General features: G+C 43.9%; 1 protein-coding gene across 1 annotated transcript in view; it reads right to left on the bottom strand.

Annotated features, from left to right (window-relative positions):
- Positions 1-10874, bottom strand: part of LOC132865871 (zinc finger protein 431-like) — a 54642-nt gene extending 43768 nt beyond the window's left edge. Inside the window, exons 1-2 of the mRNA XM_060898382.1 lie at positions 10592-10874; positions 1864-2035 (exon numbers count right to left, since the gene is read on the bottom strand). Coding sequence (XP_060754365.1) covers positions 1864-2035; positions 10592-10747 — 328 coding nt within the window. The 5' untranslated portion in view covers positions 10748-10874. The remainder of the gene's footprint in view (positions 1-1863; positions 2036-10591) is intronic.
- Between the last annotated feature and the right edge of the window lie 8568 nt (positions 10875-19442).

Below are 19442 nucleotides of genomic sequence, written 5' to 3'. Positions count from 1 at the left end.
CATTTCCATATTTTGTGCCAGCACTGGATACGAGTATGAGTTTTTTTTTTACTTCCTTGCGGGAGTAAACAAATGGTCAGATACGAAGCTTGCAGGGCAAAATAAAACGAATGTTCATTAACATGACTGTGGCACTGCATGACGTATTTACAGTATTCTCTTAGGACTTGCCTGGTCAGGGTTGTTTTAAATTCAGCTACTTGTTTGCTTATCTTCTGGGGAACAGAATTTCCCAAATTTGTTATGAAAATCACATGCAGGTATAAACAAAATTAACTGCGGCACGGTGGTGTAGTGGTTAGCATGGTTGCCTCACAGCAAGAAGGTTCTGGGTTCGAACCCAGCAGCCGGTGAGGGCCTTTCTGTGTGGAGTTTGCATGTTCTCTCCATGTCTGCGTGGGTTTCCTCCAGGTGCTCTGGTTTCCCCCACAATCCAAAGACATGCAGTTAGGTTAACGTGGGGCGGCCTTGGGCTGAGGTGCCCTTGAGCATGGTACCTGACCCCTGACTGCTCCCCGGGCGCTCTGGTGTGGCTGCCCACTGCTCTGGGTGTATGCACGCGTGTGTGTGTTCACTGCTTCAGATGGGTTAAATGCAGAGGATGAATTTCACTGTGTTTGAAGTGTGCATGTGACAAATAAAAAGTCTCTTCTTCTTCTGTCCACACAATAAGTAAGTAAGTAAATAAATAAATAGTCCAACGCAGTCCAACGGGGAGAACTTGCAAAACGTCACACAGACAGCAACCCGAGCTTAAAATCGAATCCAGGACCCCGGAGCTGCGCCACTGTGATGCCCCGAAATCTGTATATTTGGACTCCTGTCTCTCACACCCACTGTCTCTTATTGAACATTCCATTCCAGAGGCATAATGAGGGGCATACTCTCTGTCCCCTATTAAATCACAGCTGGTTGGGATCTTCTGCGAGCTTATGTATGTGGGGAACAGAGCACATAACACTGTCCTCCAGGTGTGTTTTGCTATCATGTGATACAGCATGAGCTGCAATTGAAAAAGAGGAGTTTGATGGCTTTACATGTCTTGGAGGAAGTATGTGTTAGCCTTCACTCACATGGTTAGAGAGACCTGGCTAGTGGGTGGATACTAGCAGGTGACCACACTGGACGACAAATGGGTGGAAGAAAGGGGGGGGGGGGACCTATAATCTTCTAATATGGTGAAGACGTTACGACACATTTAACATTTATGGAAGGAGACCCAGGTATCAGTCAGCAAGTTTCCCAAGATGGAAGAGTCTTCAGGACAGAGGACTTCGTGCTTTCTGGTTTCTCAGTCACACGACATCCCACATTTTTTTTGTTTTGTCTCAGAATAAAACACAGGAGTGGCTGGAGAGAATGACAGACATTCTGCAACATTAAATGTAAACAGAAACAAATTAAACATTGAATGTGTCATTCATTAATAAATTCAAAATTGCAATAACAAGCAAATCACTATGGTTTGAGGAGGAGAATCATACATTTTGGGCCATGCTGTAATATGAAAATAAAACCACGCAGCATAGACTTTTTTAATACACACCCATCGTGTGATATTCCATGCTTTTTTTGTTCAGGTTAACGTCCTCGGTTTATAATGACTAAAGTATTTTAAATAAATAAATAAACAAACAAAGTCTCTCTCACTCCTCGCTACCATGTTACACGCTCTATAAACAAAGTTCATACTTTAATCAATAAAAAAATCTAAATTTCAATGACAATTTGTTGATTAAAATTATAAGAGAGACTGAGGCTACATGCCAAATGTACTGTATTGCACTTTTAGTGCACCAGATAGTGTGCAGGGTAGAATCAACAGTGAGTGTTACTGAGCACCAGAGTGGCCTCATGTCTTACAGAGATAGTCTTTATCGTCAGGATCTTCCACTTTAACGGAGAGACCTTCAGGTGGGTTGTCGAGATCGTCTCCATAGCTGTAGATATTCAGCTCCAGCGTCTCCTCTTTCTTCACACAGGCTTCTGAGGTCTCTCCATCCATGGATGTCTCGGTTTTCATGTCCTCACACAGCTAAAGATCAAACAAATCTGTTAGGGTGGGACGGTATCCATCCCACTCGGGAAGATGCTGCTCTCATTTCTCGCAGCATAGCTCATAGTCTCAGAACAGGCCTAGTTAATCCACGACAATCCAGAGCCAAGGCCAGGGAGCAGACGGACAGGCTAAACTGTCTGTCTGCTACCTGCACAGAGTCATCACACAGGTTTCATTACATTGAGACTGTGCCTGTTCCCCGAGCTATACAAAAAAGTAGAAATACTCAGAGTTTGTTCTAATAATCTAATTAATATAAAATTAGATCATACTGACTGTACAACCACTGCCAGCACCTTTGACCTACTGTAAAAGGTAAGACTTTTAAATATTTTCTCTCTTATGTCTGAAGCACAAACCGTTAATGAACTTCTTACTGATCAGCAGTTTAATGTACTGTGTTTAAACAGAAACATGGATTAAACCAAAGGAGTCTGTAGCATTAAATGAAACTAGTCCTCCTGGTTGCAGTTATATACACCAGCCTCGTCTAACTGGCAGAGGAGGCATCGCGATTCTTTATAATGATTATCTCAGCATGACACAAAAACCTGGACAGTTATTATGAAGAACTTCAAACGCATTTGTGGCAGTGGGGGAGTGGCTTATGGCCCTTTTCCACTACCCTTTTTCAGCTCACTTCAGCTTGCTTCAGCTCACTTCAGCCTGACACGGCTCGCGTTTCGACTACCAAAAACCAGCACGACTCAGCTACCAACGGAACTCACGACCTGTGCACTGATTGGTGAGGAGGAGTGTCCTCACATGCCCACACACGCCCCGCGAGCGCGCTGGGATCTGTAAACACCGCAAACCCGGAAGGAGAAGAATTACGAATTACGAGAATTTCTGAAGCCTTATGCGCCTCGCCTCATCTATACGCTCTTGCCAGTATCTGTCCGCGTTGTCAGTGACAACAAGCCGCAGCACCAAGACCAGCAACACTAACGACTCCATGTCCTCCATGTTTATTGTTTACTATTCGGGTCGTGAGACTACCGCTTAAAAGCTCACTGATGTCACTGCTTGCGCTGCTTAACGACATCACCTGACGTCCACCCACTTTCGCTAACTCCACCCAATGTGTCCACCCACTTCCAGCCAGCACGGTTCAGCGCGGTTGTAGTCGAAATGCAACTCCAACAGCCCCGCTCAGCCCGACTCAGCACGGCACGGCTCAGCCCGACTCAGCCGCGTTTGTAGTGGAAAAGCGGCATTAGTGTCAGTTTGTGAATGTGGGGCGGGGCCAGGGAAGGTGAGTGGCAAAGTCAATGCACCTGTTGTCAATTAAATGTGCGCGCGTGTGTGTTTGCTGCAGGGACTGTGGAGAACAGAAAAAGAGGGAGAGAGCAGAGAGAAGAGATTTCCCCAGACCAAAACACAACTGTGTGTACGCACACGTCTGTGTACCTAAACGGACGTTAAAGCTGAAAAACAACACGAAAATATAAAGGTGTGTGTGAACGTCATCTCTTGCCTGCCATGCTTCTGTACTCCACCCACATGGGGGACGTATTAGAGTGGTGCTGAGACCTGGGAGTACAGAAGGGAACCACCACATGAAGTCTTCCCCATTGAAGGATCTCATCCATGCCCTCACTACTGCCCAGCAGAACCAGAATCAAGCGCTGATCGCCCTCCGTAAGGAACAAGAGCAATGCTTTGAAGCCTTGATACTGGCCCAGCAGGAAGATCGCCAAGCGTTCCGGCATCTGCTTGTGTTGACGGGGATCTCGACTGCAGCGGACCCTCCCCACAGCACCCTCACAAAGATGGGCCCGTAGAACAATCCGGAAGGCTTTAATTGCTTACTTCAAGCCAGCAGCCTAAGCCCATGTTTACATTAGACCGTATCAGCGGATCATCAGATTAACGTTTTTAAAACGATTAGTGTGCACACAGCAACACCAATACACGATTTGCATGCACACAGCAACACCAATACACGGATACGCTCGGCTCTGCAGGCATCCTGCGCTCCAAATCACTCCGCCCTGAACAGCGAGTGCCCTCTGGAGGGTGCACACTCCGGCCTTGCGCAGCTCACAGAGCACGCAAATGAAGTGCACAAGCTGTGATTCGGGACTGAGCCGCTGTGTGTGTGATCCCAGCGCATATCACTTACCACTTGCAAGTGGAAGGATGGCAAGCCTAAAAACAACCATAACTACACAATGGGCAGTATTTGCATCAGTATTTGCAGTATTTTCATACTTTTATACTCTTTAATGAAAGGTGATACAAGGCGGAAGTCCGCGCCGTTTTTCAGCAGTCGTGTCACATGACCAACACCAGCAAATCAGGAAGGTGGATATCACAGTGACGTTGTCCAATGACGATGCCAGCTAGAGCTCAGCACAGCGTATCCGCGTATCTCAATGTTTACACAGCACCGGAGCTGACACAATCTGGATTGAATACGTGGACCCTGGCGGATTCCCGTTTCCCGGCGTTTCCAGGCGGTTTAATGTGCAGTGCATCCGCGAAGAAAACGAGACAGATACGGTCTAATGTAAACTTGGCCTAAGTGTGGGGGTGGCCAGTCAAGCAGCGTGCAGCATGCCTACTTCCGCTCCTGACTGGCGAGGCACAGCCCGCCACACAGCAGCTAGCTGCCGGCAGCCAGCTCATATACACCGACCTGAAGACAGCCATCCTGCAATGTGTCGGCCACTCTCCAGAACAACATCGCCAGTGCTTCTGGACACGGACATTGGAGGAGGTCAGCCAGCCGTTCGCATTCGACCAATAGCAGCTGAGGGTGGAAGACCATGACACTAACAGGATCATCGATCTGGTGACACTGGAACAGTTTATCGCTCAACTTCCAGAAGGAACGGCAGACTGGGTCCAGCGTCATCGCTCAGCGTCCCTGGAGCAAGCCATCAAGTTGGTGGAGGGCCATCTGATGCCGGTTCCGACAGCAGGCGGATGGGTCGCCTCTTCTCCCTTCTCTTCCCCACCCCATTCCCCCACCACAGAGATGGGGGCTGGCTCCCCACAGCTGGCCCACTGCACCAGTGGTGTCCTCCCGTATTCTCCTTCCGCGTCTGTGATTGAGGAATCACACAGTGACTGGAGCAGCCCGGCGGTCCTGGTACCCAAGAATGATAGATCGGGTCTGGTTCTTTGTAAATGTAACCCGCACGACGAGGGAAACAACCTGTGCTTGTGCGGGAACAGTCTAACTCCAACTCTAGGTTCTAAGGAGACTGGTTTAGGTTATGGCTAGACCACAGTCAATTACTCACCCCAAGCAACACACAGCACTCACTGATGTCAGAATAATAATACAATAAATATTTATTCACACAATAAATTAGTTCATTCAAGGGAAAGTCATTAAATTTATACAATAAATAATATTTAGTGCAATAAGGTGCAAGTAAGATCTATCAGTGTGAAACGTGGATAGTAAAAGTGTCAGTCAGAAGAATAATACGCTAAGTTTTGTGCAAATCACTGAAATCCTATTAAATATATGTTAGATATATATATTAAAAATAGATAAGATACTCAATATATTTAATATATTTTAGTCCTATTTGATATCTAAGCCTACTTAAACTATCTTATCATGGAATACTAAACTAATGATTGTGATCAAGTGTTTGATGTGTGTGTATGTGTATGTAACCAGAGAGTACCACCAATAAAATACCAATATCAATATACCACGGGGGTGTAACCCAGGAATGTCATACAAAAAATATCAATGTAAATCCACTACAATGTACCATGGGGGTGTAACCCAGGAGTATCGTACAAAAAATATCAATAAAAATATACCTTCTAAGTGCCGGCACTATTTATCCACGTAGTAATTACAAGGGCTCAACAAGGAATGATAACAAAATATTCTTAGATATTCATAGAAATATTCATAGGAAAAAAAACCCTATGAGATCTCAAAATAATCAACTGAATAAAAAAAATAAACCCAAATAAAACGAGTGCACTCAAAAAAAAAAAAATTTAAATTAAAAGGAATGATGACGTCGGATTCAGTCCTACCACAGTAGCAGGGACAGTGGACGTTGATGGGGGACAGTTCAATCAGAGGAAGACAGGGGGGTGTGCAAGGGGAAAATGATGATAAGGTGGGGAGTGCAGATCAGGGCTCCAGGGGTTCCAGGTAAAGATGAAGGTGATTCGGGGGACGTTTCCAGGGGTACGAAAAAACCAGTCTGCACAGAATTATACAGACTATTCAATTACTATTAAATTCCATTTCATTTAATCACTACAGTAACCTTTCCTTATCCATGTTATTGTTGTCATTACGGCAACATACAAAACAACAAATAAACTCATTCTTACGGCACATCTCCGTAAAGTCAGCTACCGGAGATTGCTGTCTTGCTAGACCGACATTGTTGCTTAGAAACCATGCTAGCCAGAGAGCTAACTGTCCAGCAACGTAACTGTCACTGACCCATACTGATGAAAATATAAGACACTCAAAATTCCTAAAATACACAAAAACCTACTAAACCATAAGGTCGAAGTCCATTCAGAGTATCCTGACTGGTTTTAAGACTATGTCATGCCAATTTACCATGTAGGAAGCTTATAAGGCTCACCAGGACCTGTTTACAATAACCTAGCTTAGCTTAACTTATTAGTATAAGTTACAAAGTTAATAATTTGCTCACCAGGATATCGGGTAGGAAAATCAAGCTCACGACGATCTCGGGACTTGATTGCAGGACATAAATCTATATTAAAACAGGGAGTTTTAATCTATTTGTAATAATTGGTTATATTAAGAAAAACATATGGGAATATCATTAGAGCTAGAGACTCACCGAAGGGAAGGAAGTCGATAAAAAAGGAAGGCGTTGAAGATGAGGATCAAATGGGGGGAATCTATTTTCTTTCTATTTGTTCTACTTTCTTCTTTCTTTTCTGTTTTTCTACTTCTACTTCTTCTTAGTCATTCGTTGGTCTATCGTGTCTGATTGAGCGTAGTTGGTTTTCCGCATCTGGTTTGATTCAAAACATTCTATGGCACGCTCTAGGGACTATCAGGAAATTCTTAGCACAATAAAAGAATTAAGGGAGCGTCTGAAAATGACATGGGTTACATAAACTATAGAAAAAAGTCAACGTGGTGTCTAAATTCGACACATATCCAATGCCTCGCATTGATGAGTTGCTTGATCGGTTAGATGATGCTCACTTTTATTCGACACTGGATTTAACAAAGGGATATTGGCAGATCCCTTTGACTCCTCTATCCTGAGAGAAAATGGCCTTTTCCACACCGTTTGGATTACACCAGTTTGTCATGCTTCTTTCTGGGTTATTTGGGGCTCCTGCCACATTCCAGCAGCTCATGGAGAATATCCTCAATCCCCACACTGCCTATGTGGCAATGTACCTTGACGACATTATCACGTACAGCAATGATTGGCCTCGGCACCTTGAACACCTTAGGGCTGTCCTAGAGTCACTGAGGCATGTGGGTCTCACAGCTAACCCCAAAAAAAATGTGCAATTGGGTGGGTGGAAGTATGGTATCTGGGTCATGGGCAGGTGTATCCCCAAATTGACAAGACTGCTGCGATTGCGGCTTGCCCGAGGCCCAAGACCAAAAAGGGGGTGAGGCAGTTCCTGGGGCTGGCTGGCTACTATCCTAGGTTCATGCCTAATTATTCAGATGTCACCAGCCCACTGACTGATCTCACTAAAAAGGGAGCACCAGATCCAGTCCAGTGGACAGAGCAGTGCCAACAGGCTTTCACCAAGGTAAAAGCTGCAGTGTGTGTGTGTGTGTGTGTGTGGGGGGGGGGGGGGGGGGACTTTTACACTCCCCTGACTTCTCTCTCCCCTTCATTTTACAGACAGACACATTGGACAGAAGGCTGGAGGCCGTTTTGTACCAGAAGGCGGAAAGCAAGGAACTGCAAATCAGCTGCAAGCTCTCGATGCACGAAAGTATGTACAGCACCATTAAAAAGGAGTGCCTGGCCATCAAGTGGGCAGTCCTCACCTTCCAATACTACCTGCTGGGGTGCCCTTTCACACTCTGTTCGGACCACGTGCCCCTCCAGTGACTCCACCGCATGACGGATGCCAATGTGCGGATCACCCATTGGTATCTCACCCTCCAGGAGGTTACATGGTTACATTCGAGGTGGTCCACAGGCCGGGGCACAGATGGTGGTGGCAGACTTCCTGTTCCATTGAAGGGGGAGTCCACTGCAGGATGGATGGCTCCCTGGCCCGAGTCGACCGGTGGGGGTATGTGGCAGTGGGGACATGGCCTAGCGGCAATTTGAGAATGGAGGGCGGGTCCAAGGTTTCTTTATTTGTACCATACCATAGTACTGGTAAATTTGTTGTGCAGGCAGGAATTCAGCGATCCCAATACAAAATAACAGCTACATAAAATACATTGTAACAGACAAGACAACAACAGTACACACATCCTAACATATAATCCTTAAAAGTGTGATCTTTAAAAAGTGCTTCATCATCAATTGTTCAGTATGAACAAAATTATTCACCTCTGGGCCTTACTGTTCAGCAATACAATTGCTGTTGGTACAAAGCTCTTTCTGTACTGTTTTGTCCTTCCCTTAGGGACCCCAAAACGACGACCAGAGCGAAGGAGCTGGAACTCACCATGCAAAGGGTGTGAGCCATCTGTAAGAATACAGGTAGCTTTACGTTGTAACTATGTCATAAAGAGAAGACATGGTGGGTTGAGGCTTCCCAATTAGCCACCTAGCCCATTTATTTGGTTCAGGGAGTTTTTGTCCTGTAGTGACAGATTACCAACCAAGACACAAAGGCAAAAGATAACAATGACTCAATAAAAGCACGATAAAATAGGGTCAGCATAGTTTTATCAATGTTAAAACAGTACAATTTCCGAAGATAAAACAACCGCTGATGTCCCCTCTTGCATACTGCTTCGCAGTTCTTGTTAAAAAAAGTCAATTTATCATCAACGACAGTCCCAAGATACTTGTAATTATACACGCATTCAACAGATTGGCCCTTGATGACTGTGGGATCATGGTTTGGAGCCTGATTTCTAAAAGCAATAATCATGTCCTTTGTTTTGGATGTATTAAGCACCAAGAAAGAAAGATCACACCACCTAATAAAATCCTCCAAGACTGGACCATGGCTGTATTCATTACTGTGTAACAAACTTACAATGACGGTATCGTCTGCAAATTTTAAAATGTGCCTGTTTTCATAGACACTCTTACACATATCTGTATAAAGGATAAAAAGTAAGGGAGAGAGAACACATCCCTAAATGAATAAGTTTAACTAGACAATTCCCCTGTGGGAAATCGTGAGAGTGATGCAGTGGGCGTAGCAGTCGCTATTGCAGGAGTTGTACTGTACTGTGTGAATGTGTGACTTGCTATGATGCTCCGATGCTATGATCATGTGTGTGTTTGAGAGAGAGAGAGCAGTCCCTCCCCCATCTGCTCCCTGACTGGAGCTTGTTGCCTTGGTGACGGTGCTCAGGTGCAGAGCAGAGACATAAGATTACAGGCAAAGAGAGATTTTTCTCAGATTTCCTTCTCCTTGAACAACGACGATTTACACGAAAATGAAAGGAGGTATTCACAAAATTCTTTCACGTTGAGCGCTACAAGGCTCTCATGAACACATTGATGTAATTTTTTGTCCCAAGTGTAAAAAATGTGGACAACAGAGCGAGTTGAAAACAACTGAAATTTCTGATTTTGTAGTAAAAGTACTGTCGGGATTATAATGGGAGTCAATGGAGCAGTTGGCCTGTGAACCTGTCACTTTGAGGCTTCTTGTGAGAAAACTGTAAATCCTATCGTTTAGGTAGACACATCATGTGAATCAAGACAAGTGTGTCTCCAACTTTTGAGAAAATTATATGTGTAGAGTGCAGGGCATTTTTTAAGGATTTTCCACTAGGAGACCAACCGGTCTGGGCAATACAATCACAGGCCACAGAGTCCATGTGGCTGCACCGCTGGGGCATATTCTGTGACGCAAAATGGTTCACCAATCACCATACAGACAAACACACTACAGTCACTACACAGCTATCAAGAGCAATTACCAAGCACAAATGTTACAGGGGCAAAGACAGGTTTTTAATTTGGGCACCATGGCAAGCTTAAATTTTTTTTTTTTACTATTTTCACGCGTAGCATGCTGAAAATTTTTGACGTATCATTTTTAGTCTTTTTTTTAACCAATTATAAATATATCGAGCAATAAAAATAATAGAAATTACATAATCATGTGCAAGTATAAAGTAGTGCTGTATCTAAAAAGTCAAAAGTTTTCTCCAACATTCTGAATAAATAAAAAAGATAAAAATATTTTGTAAGCCTAATTATGATCACAGCATCTATTTGGGCGCACATCTATTTCAATTCAACTTCCAATATAATTTGGTATAAATTAATTTGGGCATAAATGGGATAAAAATAATTTTCACTTAAGATTAAAAATAAGCTGGTACAAAGCAGATTACATAAAAGTCTCACATAAAATGTGTCATAAAAATCCATAGCGTACCTGGCAACTGTAAGGCAGCTGTTGCAGACGACAAGTCAATGACCTCGACCTTGTCAACAATATCGTCTGATGTCTTCTGACTGTTCTGTCGTGTGATAAACCTCCCCATTCCCCCGCCTGTAGACTTAATAATGCCATCGATTGTGCGTTTTCCATGAATATATGAACTGCTGTTCTTATTATGTGATTTACCAGTTGTCTTAGGTCTACCACGACCCGGCATGACGACCACTTGTCAATCTATACTATCAACAGTATCACAAACCGACAGCCACGTGTTATCATGAATCGTTGAGAATTTCACAACATAAACAAAGGAAGTATATTTTATGACATTCAGACGTCAGACTCAGACATGGTTTACGGTAATCGCTAGACGCATTTCATGTTCACTTCATGTTATGAAGCGACTGAACAACAAATTGAAATATATATGCAAAAAAATGACATTTAACAATAATTTAAAAATATTTTGGGTTCTCCACCCTTATGAAACAGGATATTTTCTTCTAATTTGGGCAATTTTCGTAAGTTCTGTTTTGGGCCTTTTGACAAGCCTGTAATTTGGGTGCCGTTAACCGGTATGTAATTGGGGCTGTATTTGCCCTTGTGTTATGTCAAAGACACTCAAAGTTACACAGTAATGACATCGGATTCTGACATCAGCCATCTCGCAAATTTTAGTTTTGTTTTTCTTAACCAACATGATCTTGTGTGTATATCTTATAACATAGATCTTCGTTTTCCTTGTTAAATGTATACTTACATGGTACTTGGTTAATTAATTGCAACTGATTGAACCAAATGATAAGACATAACTTGGTTTAAAATTTGGTCTCCCAGTGAAGCTGGTTTGGCATTGACTAGGAGACCAAATCTGGCCACTAACTATGTTAAAAAATGCTCTGGTAGAGTGAAATTTGTGGCTGAAAACACAGTTTTAATGAGAAATCTCATCTCTCATTATCTCTAGCAGCTTTATCCTTCTACAGGGTCGCAGGCAAGCTGGAGCCTATCCCGGCTGACTACGGGCGAAAGGCGGGTAACACCCTGGACAAGTCGCCAGGTCATCACAGGGCTGACACATAGACACAGACAACCATTCACATTCACACCTACTGTCAATTTAGAGTCACCAGTTAACCTAACCTGCATGTCTTCGGACTGTGGGGGAAACCGGAGCACCCGGAGGAAACCCACGCGGACACGGGGAGAACATGCAAACTCCACACAGAAAGGCCCTCGCCGGTCCCGGGGCTCGAACCCAGGACCTTCTTGCTGTGAGGCGACAGCGCTAACCACTACACCACCGTGCCGCCCTTAATGAGAAATGTAGAGCATTTTTTTAAAGCTGTGTACACTCTAGCTCGACTGCATAGACACTCATTATAAAGTCTGAATTTCTCCAGAATTGATCATGGTGATTGATCTGTGACTGATCAAAAAGTATAGAACCTAGCAAAAAAGTTGAATGCCAGATCCACACAGGAGAAGTTTGTCTCCGTTTTAAAGTTTGAATCATGTCTCTAGGAGCAGCGGATGTTTGAAAAATGTTGAAAATGTTGCCTTTTTTTCATTTATTCCCATAGAAATGAATGGGAAATTTTGCGTGATTTTTTCGCGACTACGTCACAAAAAAAAAAATCGTAGAATGCTGAACAAAGTAATAGCACACTGAGTCCGATCGAGCCGCACGTTTTGATGTATTGTTTGTCTGTGTGCGATGTACGGTTATTGGGTTATTCGAAAATGAAATTTGTACGGAAGATTAATAAGTTTAAGAAGAAGAAGAAACACGCAGAAGAGTTTGCAGTGCCTAATAAAGCCCTGCGTATAAAACCAGCCCTGAGTTAAAGTAAGAGTAAAGGCCAATTTATGCTGACAACCCAGTCCTCGCAGATAGCGTCACAGACAGTGTCTGCATAGCCCCCCCACCTTCGCAGACGCTCTGCTCGCACCTCCCAAAAATTGTGACCACCGCAGAAGCCTCGCAGACAGCGTCGCAGAAAACGTCGCAGACAAGAGGGCTCTGATTGGTCCACTCTACATCCGCTGTACACGCACTTCCGCTTCCCTACTTTCCCGGTTTGGTTTGTTTTCACGACCGCCATTTTTAAAAACACGAGCGAAGATGGAGCAGCACGAAGAGCGGTTGATCGAGGAAGTGAGGAAGTACGTACATCTATACGACTCCAGTTGTAGTCATTATAATGCCGCTTTTCCACTACAAACGCGGCTGAGTCGGGCTGAGCTGTGCCGTGCTGAGTTGGGCTGAGTCGAGCTGAGCCGAGCTGAGCGGGGCTGTTGGAGTTGCATTTCGACTACAACCGCGCTGAACCGTGCTGGCTGGAAGTGGGTGGACACATTGGGTGGAGTTAGCGAAAGTGGGTGGACGTCACGTGATGTCGTTAAGCAGCGCAAACAGTGACATCAGTGAGCTTTTAAGTGGTAGTCTCACGACCCAAATAGTAAACAATAAACATGGAGTCGTTAGTGTTGCTGGTCTTGGTTCTGTGGCTTGTTGTCACCGACAACGCCAACAGATACTGGCAAGAGCGTATAGATGAGGCGAGGCGCATAAGGCTTCAGAAATTCTCGTAATTCGTAATTATTCTTCTTCCGGGTTTACGGTGTTTACAGATCCCAGCGCGCTCGCGGGGTGTGTGTGGGCATGTGAGGACACTCCTCCTCACCAATCAGTGCACAGGGGAGTGTCTGCTCACGCCCCCAGCCTCACTCGGCTCGCTTTGGCTCGCTTCAGCCCCACTCCAAAACGGTGCGAGTTTTAGGGGCTAAGCAGGGCTGAAGCGAGCCGAGTCGTGCTGTTCTTTGGTAGTCGAAATGCGAGCCGTGTCGGGCTGAAGTGAGCTGAAAAAGGGTAGTGGAAAAGGGCCATATGTAACCGGAGGATAAACACTCCACTAACCACACCCACCAACTACTCCTAGCGATTTCACGCCCCCTTGCGTTGTGGTAGTGAATAACATCGCGCACGCCTATTACTCCCCGCTCAACGATAAATTACAACTGTCTGCGAAAAGCTATCTGCGAAAGCCTTGTCGCAAGAGCATGCAGAGGCCTTAAGAGATTTCATTGCTGCCAGAGCCAATTGTTAGACACAGTTCTCTCTCTCCAGGGATCAGAGGCTTCGAGCTCAACACCATACGATTCTTCCAACAACAAGACCTCCCGGTTCGGGAAACCATGCCTAAAACAGTCCCCTATGATTTCATCCATTTTCATTTTCAGTGTGTAAAGCTTTCTGCTCAACACACTGCAGAGGGGGTGATTCTGCCTGATTAGCTTAATAATAATAATAATAATAATAATTTTAAAAAATAAATAAAAACCCCGGGTGGCACGGTGGTGTAGTGGTTAGCGCTGTCGCCTCACAGCAAGAAGGTCTGGGTTCGAGCCCCGTGGCCGGTGAGGGCCTTTCTGTGTGGAGTTTGCATGTTCTCCCCGTGTCCGCGTGGGTTTCCTCCGGGTGCTCCGGTTTCCCCCACAGTCCAAAGACATGCAGGTTAGGTTAACTGGTGACTCTAAATTGACAGTAGGTGTGAATGTGAATGGTTGTCTGTGTCTATGTGTCAGCCCTGTGATGACCTGGCGACTTGTCCAGGGTGTACCCCGCCTTTCGCCCGTAGTCAGCTGGGATAGGCTCCAGCTTGCCTGCGACCCTGTAGAACAGGATAAAGCGGCTACAGATAATGAGATGAATGAAATAAAAACCCCGAGAAAAAAAAAGTCTGTGAGAAATCAAGCTGAAATTTTGAGAAATAAAAAGTTGGAATTGCGAGGAAGTCGCAATTTAGAGAAAGAGGAAAAAAAAACAACCCGTGATGGAAATAAACTTGAAGTGAAGATTTAAATACTTTCAATATACAACTAAACAGGTTAGCCAAACTACAACTCTCTCCTGAGTGGATAAATAGTGCACTATCTAGGGTGCACACGGCATTATTTCATACTGAACGGAGTTCCTAAAACAGTAAAGTGGAGATATATTTGGGATTCGACCACACACCTTCAGTTTAACTTACCTCAGGGTTTTAAATCCTCAGAGCCAGACACAATAACGCGTTTTTATTTTTATAACTCGAGAGGCTAAAGCGGCTCAGACGAGCAGCGGTTTTTTCTTCTCCAGTGTTTTCTGGCGGTTGGAGAAGCAGCTACTGGACGCGTTACCGCCACCACCTGGACTGGAGTGGAGTTTCAGGGTGGAGGACGCTTATCCCAGCCGAACCCAAAAGCCAGTATCTCACTGGGCTGCGACAAATTGCGAACGTCATGCGCGAGAGAGTTTCAAAAGCTGGCCCGTAGCCAGGGGGGATCAGAGGGTTCGTTCGACCCCCCCCCGGACACACACGCACCTCAAGATTACTCAAGATTTATTCATTTGTTCATGTCCGATGAATATACATTGATTCACATTTAAATTTACAATATCAAATCCAGACTAATCAAAAAAGAAAAGTAGACTAAGTGAGGACGAGTTAGAAAAACGGGTTCATTTCTCCTATGCTTATGTTTACACGTTTTGTTCAGACTGCTTTACACCCCAATCCAGTGGGTGGCGGTAATGCCCCCATTTCCGTTGGTAGCTAACCGGCAAATACACTGAAGCGAAGAAGAAGAGGAAGAAGAATCCGAAGCGGGATAGAAGAGAAAATGGGGAAAAAAGAAGATAAAGACAGAAAACGCAAGAAATCTGCTGCTACTTTGTCCCAAAATATTGGCGCCATATTCCAAAAAAGGGCCAAAATGGGTAAGGTGGTGAGTGCAGGACTTTGTTTTTCTTTTGTTTACAATAGTAGTGGTAGATCGATCTGTCAGAGTGATCAGTGGGGGGTAGCGTCAGCCCGTCCGTCAGTGACACACACGCACACACAGATGAGTTAGGTGGCTCGATGGCTAGGTACTAGTAGCGTCGGACCTGGGGCTGCTTTTATTTTTTTTTCAGCTTGGGAAATCGGAGCTGTGGTGTGGTGTGAAGACAGTAAAATGCGAGACTTTAAGAGCACGTGTTTTTCAGTCGTCATGGTAACATGACGCCCTGTCAGTGGTTTGGCATTTGGATCAGAGTGAAAAGAAACGTGTGCACTAGCTGAAAAATGAAAATGTTCAGACCAGTGTGTGTGAAAACACCCACTGTTGCTGCATTTGGGCATTTTTAAATCAATTGTCCTTATAGGGCTGTGCGATATTATTTCAATCTCAGGATTACTTGAAACATTTATCTCAATTAGAAATTGTTGTTTTTTATGCTAAAGCATTTACTCAAATTTTTTTATTGTTTTTTATGCTAAAACATTTACTCAAAAATGCACCCAAGAAGATTGGAACTGATGAGTGTTCTGATGCCATAAACAACAACTGAAGTGAGCAACAGAGACAGACAACAACAGACAGACAATGAAGGAGAGCAACAACAGACAGACAATGAAGGAGAGCAACAACAGACAGACAATGAAGGAGAGCAACAACAGACAGACAGAGGAGGGGAGAGCAACAACAGAGACAGACAATGAAAGAGAGAAACAACAGACAACTGAGGTGAGCAACAGAGACAGACAATGAAGTCACAGCACAGTTGTAGGAAGATAACAATAAGTTAGACAACAGAGAACTTATAACGAATAAAAAAATGTCTAAATTAGAAGATTTGAAGTGTGCTCGTGTATTTGGGGGGTACGGGAGCAGGGGGCCAGATGAAGGCCACTTTTGGGGAAAAAAGATCCCCCCCCTCCACAATGCTGGCTACGGGCCTGAAAAGTGTCTTGAAACATTCGCGGGGGTTCTCAATTTCCTCGCATGAGTCGCAAAGTGTCGCTCCTTCATCGCTGATATTTTGAACATGTTCAAAAAATTAGTGCGACAAAATTTCTCTCAAAATAGCCGCAAATGCATCGCTGGTGTCGCAAAGCTGTCACGAACCCTTCTCAAGTCAGTTTCCGTGAGACAGGAAGTGCGAGTTCTTCAGCCAGTATCTCACTGGGCTGCGACAGCCTGCGACTAGTTGGAGATACAGCAATTGCGATAAAATATGTGAATATCAATTCAGTGTGATTCCAAATGAAAATTGTCGCTAATTCATATATTTTATCACAATTGTTGTGTCTCCAACTAGTCGCAGGCTGTCGCAGTCCAGTGAGATACTGACTTAACCCTCACACACTTCTACTAATAACAATTTTATAATGTAATTTAAAAAAGTATAATGTTGCATGCCTGCACCCATTTGGTTGTTCTGAACATGTCTGGATTGGGGTTTTTTGTTTGTTTGTTTTCTGCCAGAAGCTAAAATTCTGTGGGGCTGGAATAATAAAGACTCCTCTGAGGCACATAAAGCCAGCATCTTTTTTATTTATTATTTATTTGTCACATTATATAAATACAGTTACAATAAAATGAAACGAGAAGCAGGTAATGATAAAATTTCTAAAACTAAATCTTGTGACAGGTGGAAGCTCCAGGACTTTCGTCCCAATTGATAAACTTTTCTGCTATAAATTAATATATAATAAAATCTCCTCAGGGTTCTCACCAGGATTTTTTTTTAGCGTAATGGGTTATGGCGAGGGAGCGTAGCGACCGAGCGGGGGGATGGTGCGGAGATTTTGAAAAATCATGCCCAAAATTGGCCATATTTGACGTTCCTGGAGGGGATAAATTGCATTTTTTATGTTGTATATCCTTGATGGAAAATTGTTACATCTTTGGATCTTGGCAATGTGTTACCTACTGTTGTATTTCACTGAACTACAAAGGGTGTTGTCAAAAGATATGTAAACTCAGACACAACCAAAGAGATAATGAATGTTTTATTGTATTAAGAAATTAAGAAATGCCTGAGCACATAAATGATTTAAAGCCACAAGGGCGATCACGTTTGGCACATTGGAGCTGAATCCCATGACTAAAATCATATCATTAACCTCATTCTCACCTGTGAATTTCCAGCCTCTGCTCGTCTTCCTCCATCTCCTCCTCTATCTCCAACAGCGGGCTCTCCCCCACTAGGCCTACCTCCATCCTCTGCCCGTTTATCTGCTACCTCCTTTCCTCTGCCTCCTATGTCCTTTCCTTCATCTCCTCCAACCTCTCTTGTGCCTGTCTCCTTATAGAAATATAACGATGGATGGCATGCAGGCAGATTACCAGTGTGTTAATGTTAGCCACAGTGGGATCCAGTAAATTAGCGCTAATTAGGGTATTAGGCAGAAAAAGAAATTTACCAGTCAAAAATAATATTTTATATAATCCTGATAAGCGCCGCAGGTGCGAAGACGAGCGCCGCAGGCGCGAAGTCCCTCTAGGGGGGTCTGGGGGCATGCCCCCCCAGAAAATTTTTGAAATGTAGACTTCATTTCCTGCATTCTAGGACATTTTCAGGGTGAAATGGCGTGTAATTTTTGATCAGAAATATTGCATATTTTTACTTTGTATTTTTTTCAGTTTCACTCCTGAATGTATCAGATGTATGTATGGTGTCTGATTTGGTAACAAAAGTGAAAAGAAAATAAACAACAATGAATTGTATATAATCTTTTGATCTAGTTACAGTATTTAATAAAAAAAAAAACCAACAGTATTCTATTTTACCATACCCCAATGAAACCCCCTTGTTAATCAATGTATCACACATACCTTTTCTGTCTTTTTGTGGAAAAACGAATCAGTTTTTGTCACATTCAATTTGGGGCGTTTGTTGGGATTCATCTTGATCCAGAAGAGTGAGTCAGCAAAAAAAAATGCGGTTCTCCCGCCAAGAAAGAGGAAACTACAACGCAGGGTGTTTGGCAATTTTCGACCAATCAGAATTCGCGATTTATTCAGTCCGCGTGTTACAAGATTCAGTGCGGGCCAAAATGGCGGAAACGATGAAATATTCTGATTTTTCATTTCAAGTTTTCAGTATTTTTCGTATTAAACTGTGTTTCTTACGATTTGTAAATGATGGCGGAACCACACACGGACTGGCCATCGGGAGTAGCGGGAGTTTTCCCAGTGGGCCGGTGGTTCAGTGTGGGCCAGCGGAGAAAAAAAAAAAACAGTTGCGCGCTGGCCTTTAATATGATAAGCAATGTTAACAGTTTCTTTAACAAACTGTTAACATTGCTTATCATATTAAAGGCCAGCGCGCAACTGTAATAAGCAATGTTAACAGTCTGTTAAAGAAACTGTTAACATTGCTTATCATATTAAAGGCCAGCGCGCAACTGTAATAAGCAATGTTAACAGTTTGTTAAAGAAACTGTTAACATTGCTTATCATATTAAAGGCCAGCGCGCAACTGTTTTTTTTTTTTTTTTTTTCTCCGCCGGCCCACGCTGAACCACCAGCCCACCGGGAAAACTCCCGCTACTCCCGATGGCCAGTCCGTGTGTGGGCGGAACATAACTGGATTTATCGGATGACATGTGGGAGTATTCATGTGCGAAAATTTTCGGCATTATCGTCCGTTTCAGTATCCGTCTGTGTGTATACTTGCCCGTTGAAATCGGCAATTGCCCGTCAAATTTACGGGTGGACGGGTCTCTGCCTAATACCTTAGCGCTAATCATCCGATACGTGCGCCCTGTCATATTGCTAAACCTGCTTACAAAGTAGACGTTTTCATTCATCAAAGGGCTTTGGGTTAAGTTTTCAAGCGTGATGGAAAACCTGTAGAAGTGGTGCACTTACATTTCTAACTGTGAAGAAAGAGCGAATGTCTCTTTTTTTGCGAGGGGGTCCGTCATCCATTGTCATTCACCGAAGTCCAGCTCAAGAGAAAGTTATCGCCAGGATCTCTCTCTCTCTCTCTCTCTCTCTCTCTCTCGGAACTGATTTCCAGGCATGGGTTTCC

This window comes from Neoarius graeffei, chromosome 18 (assembly GCF_027579695.1).
Source record: "Neoarius graeffei isolate fNeoGra1 chromosome 18, fNeoGra1.pri, whole genome shotgun sequence".
NCBI classification, from domain to species: Eukaryota; Metazoa; Chordata; class Actinopteri; order Siluriformes; family Ariidae; genus Neoarius; species Neoarius graeffei.
The sequence above is the reverse complement of the archived record's forward strand: the minus strand, read 5'-3'. Positions and strand labels throughout refer to the sequence as shown.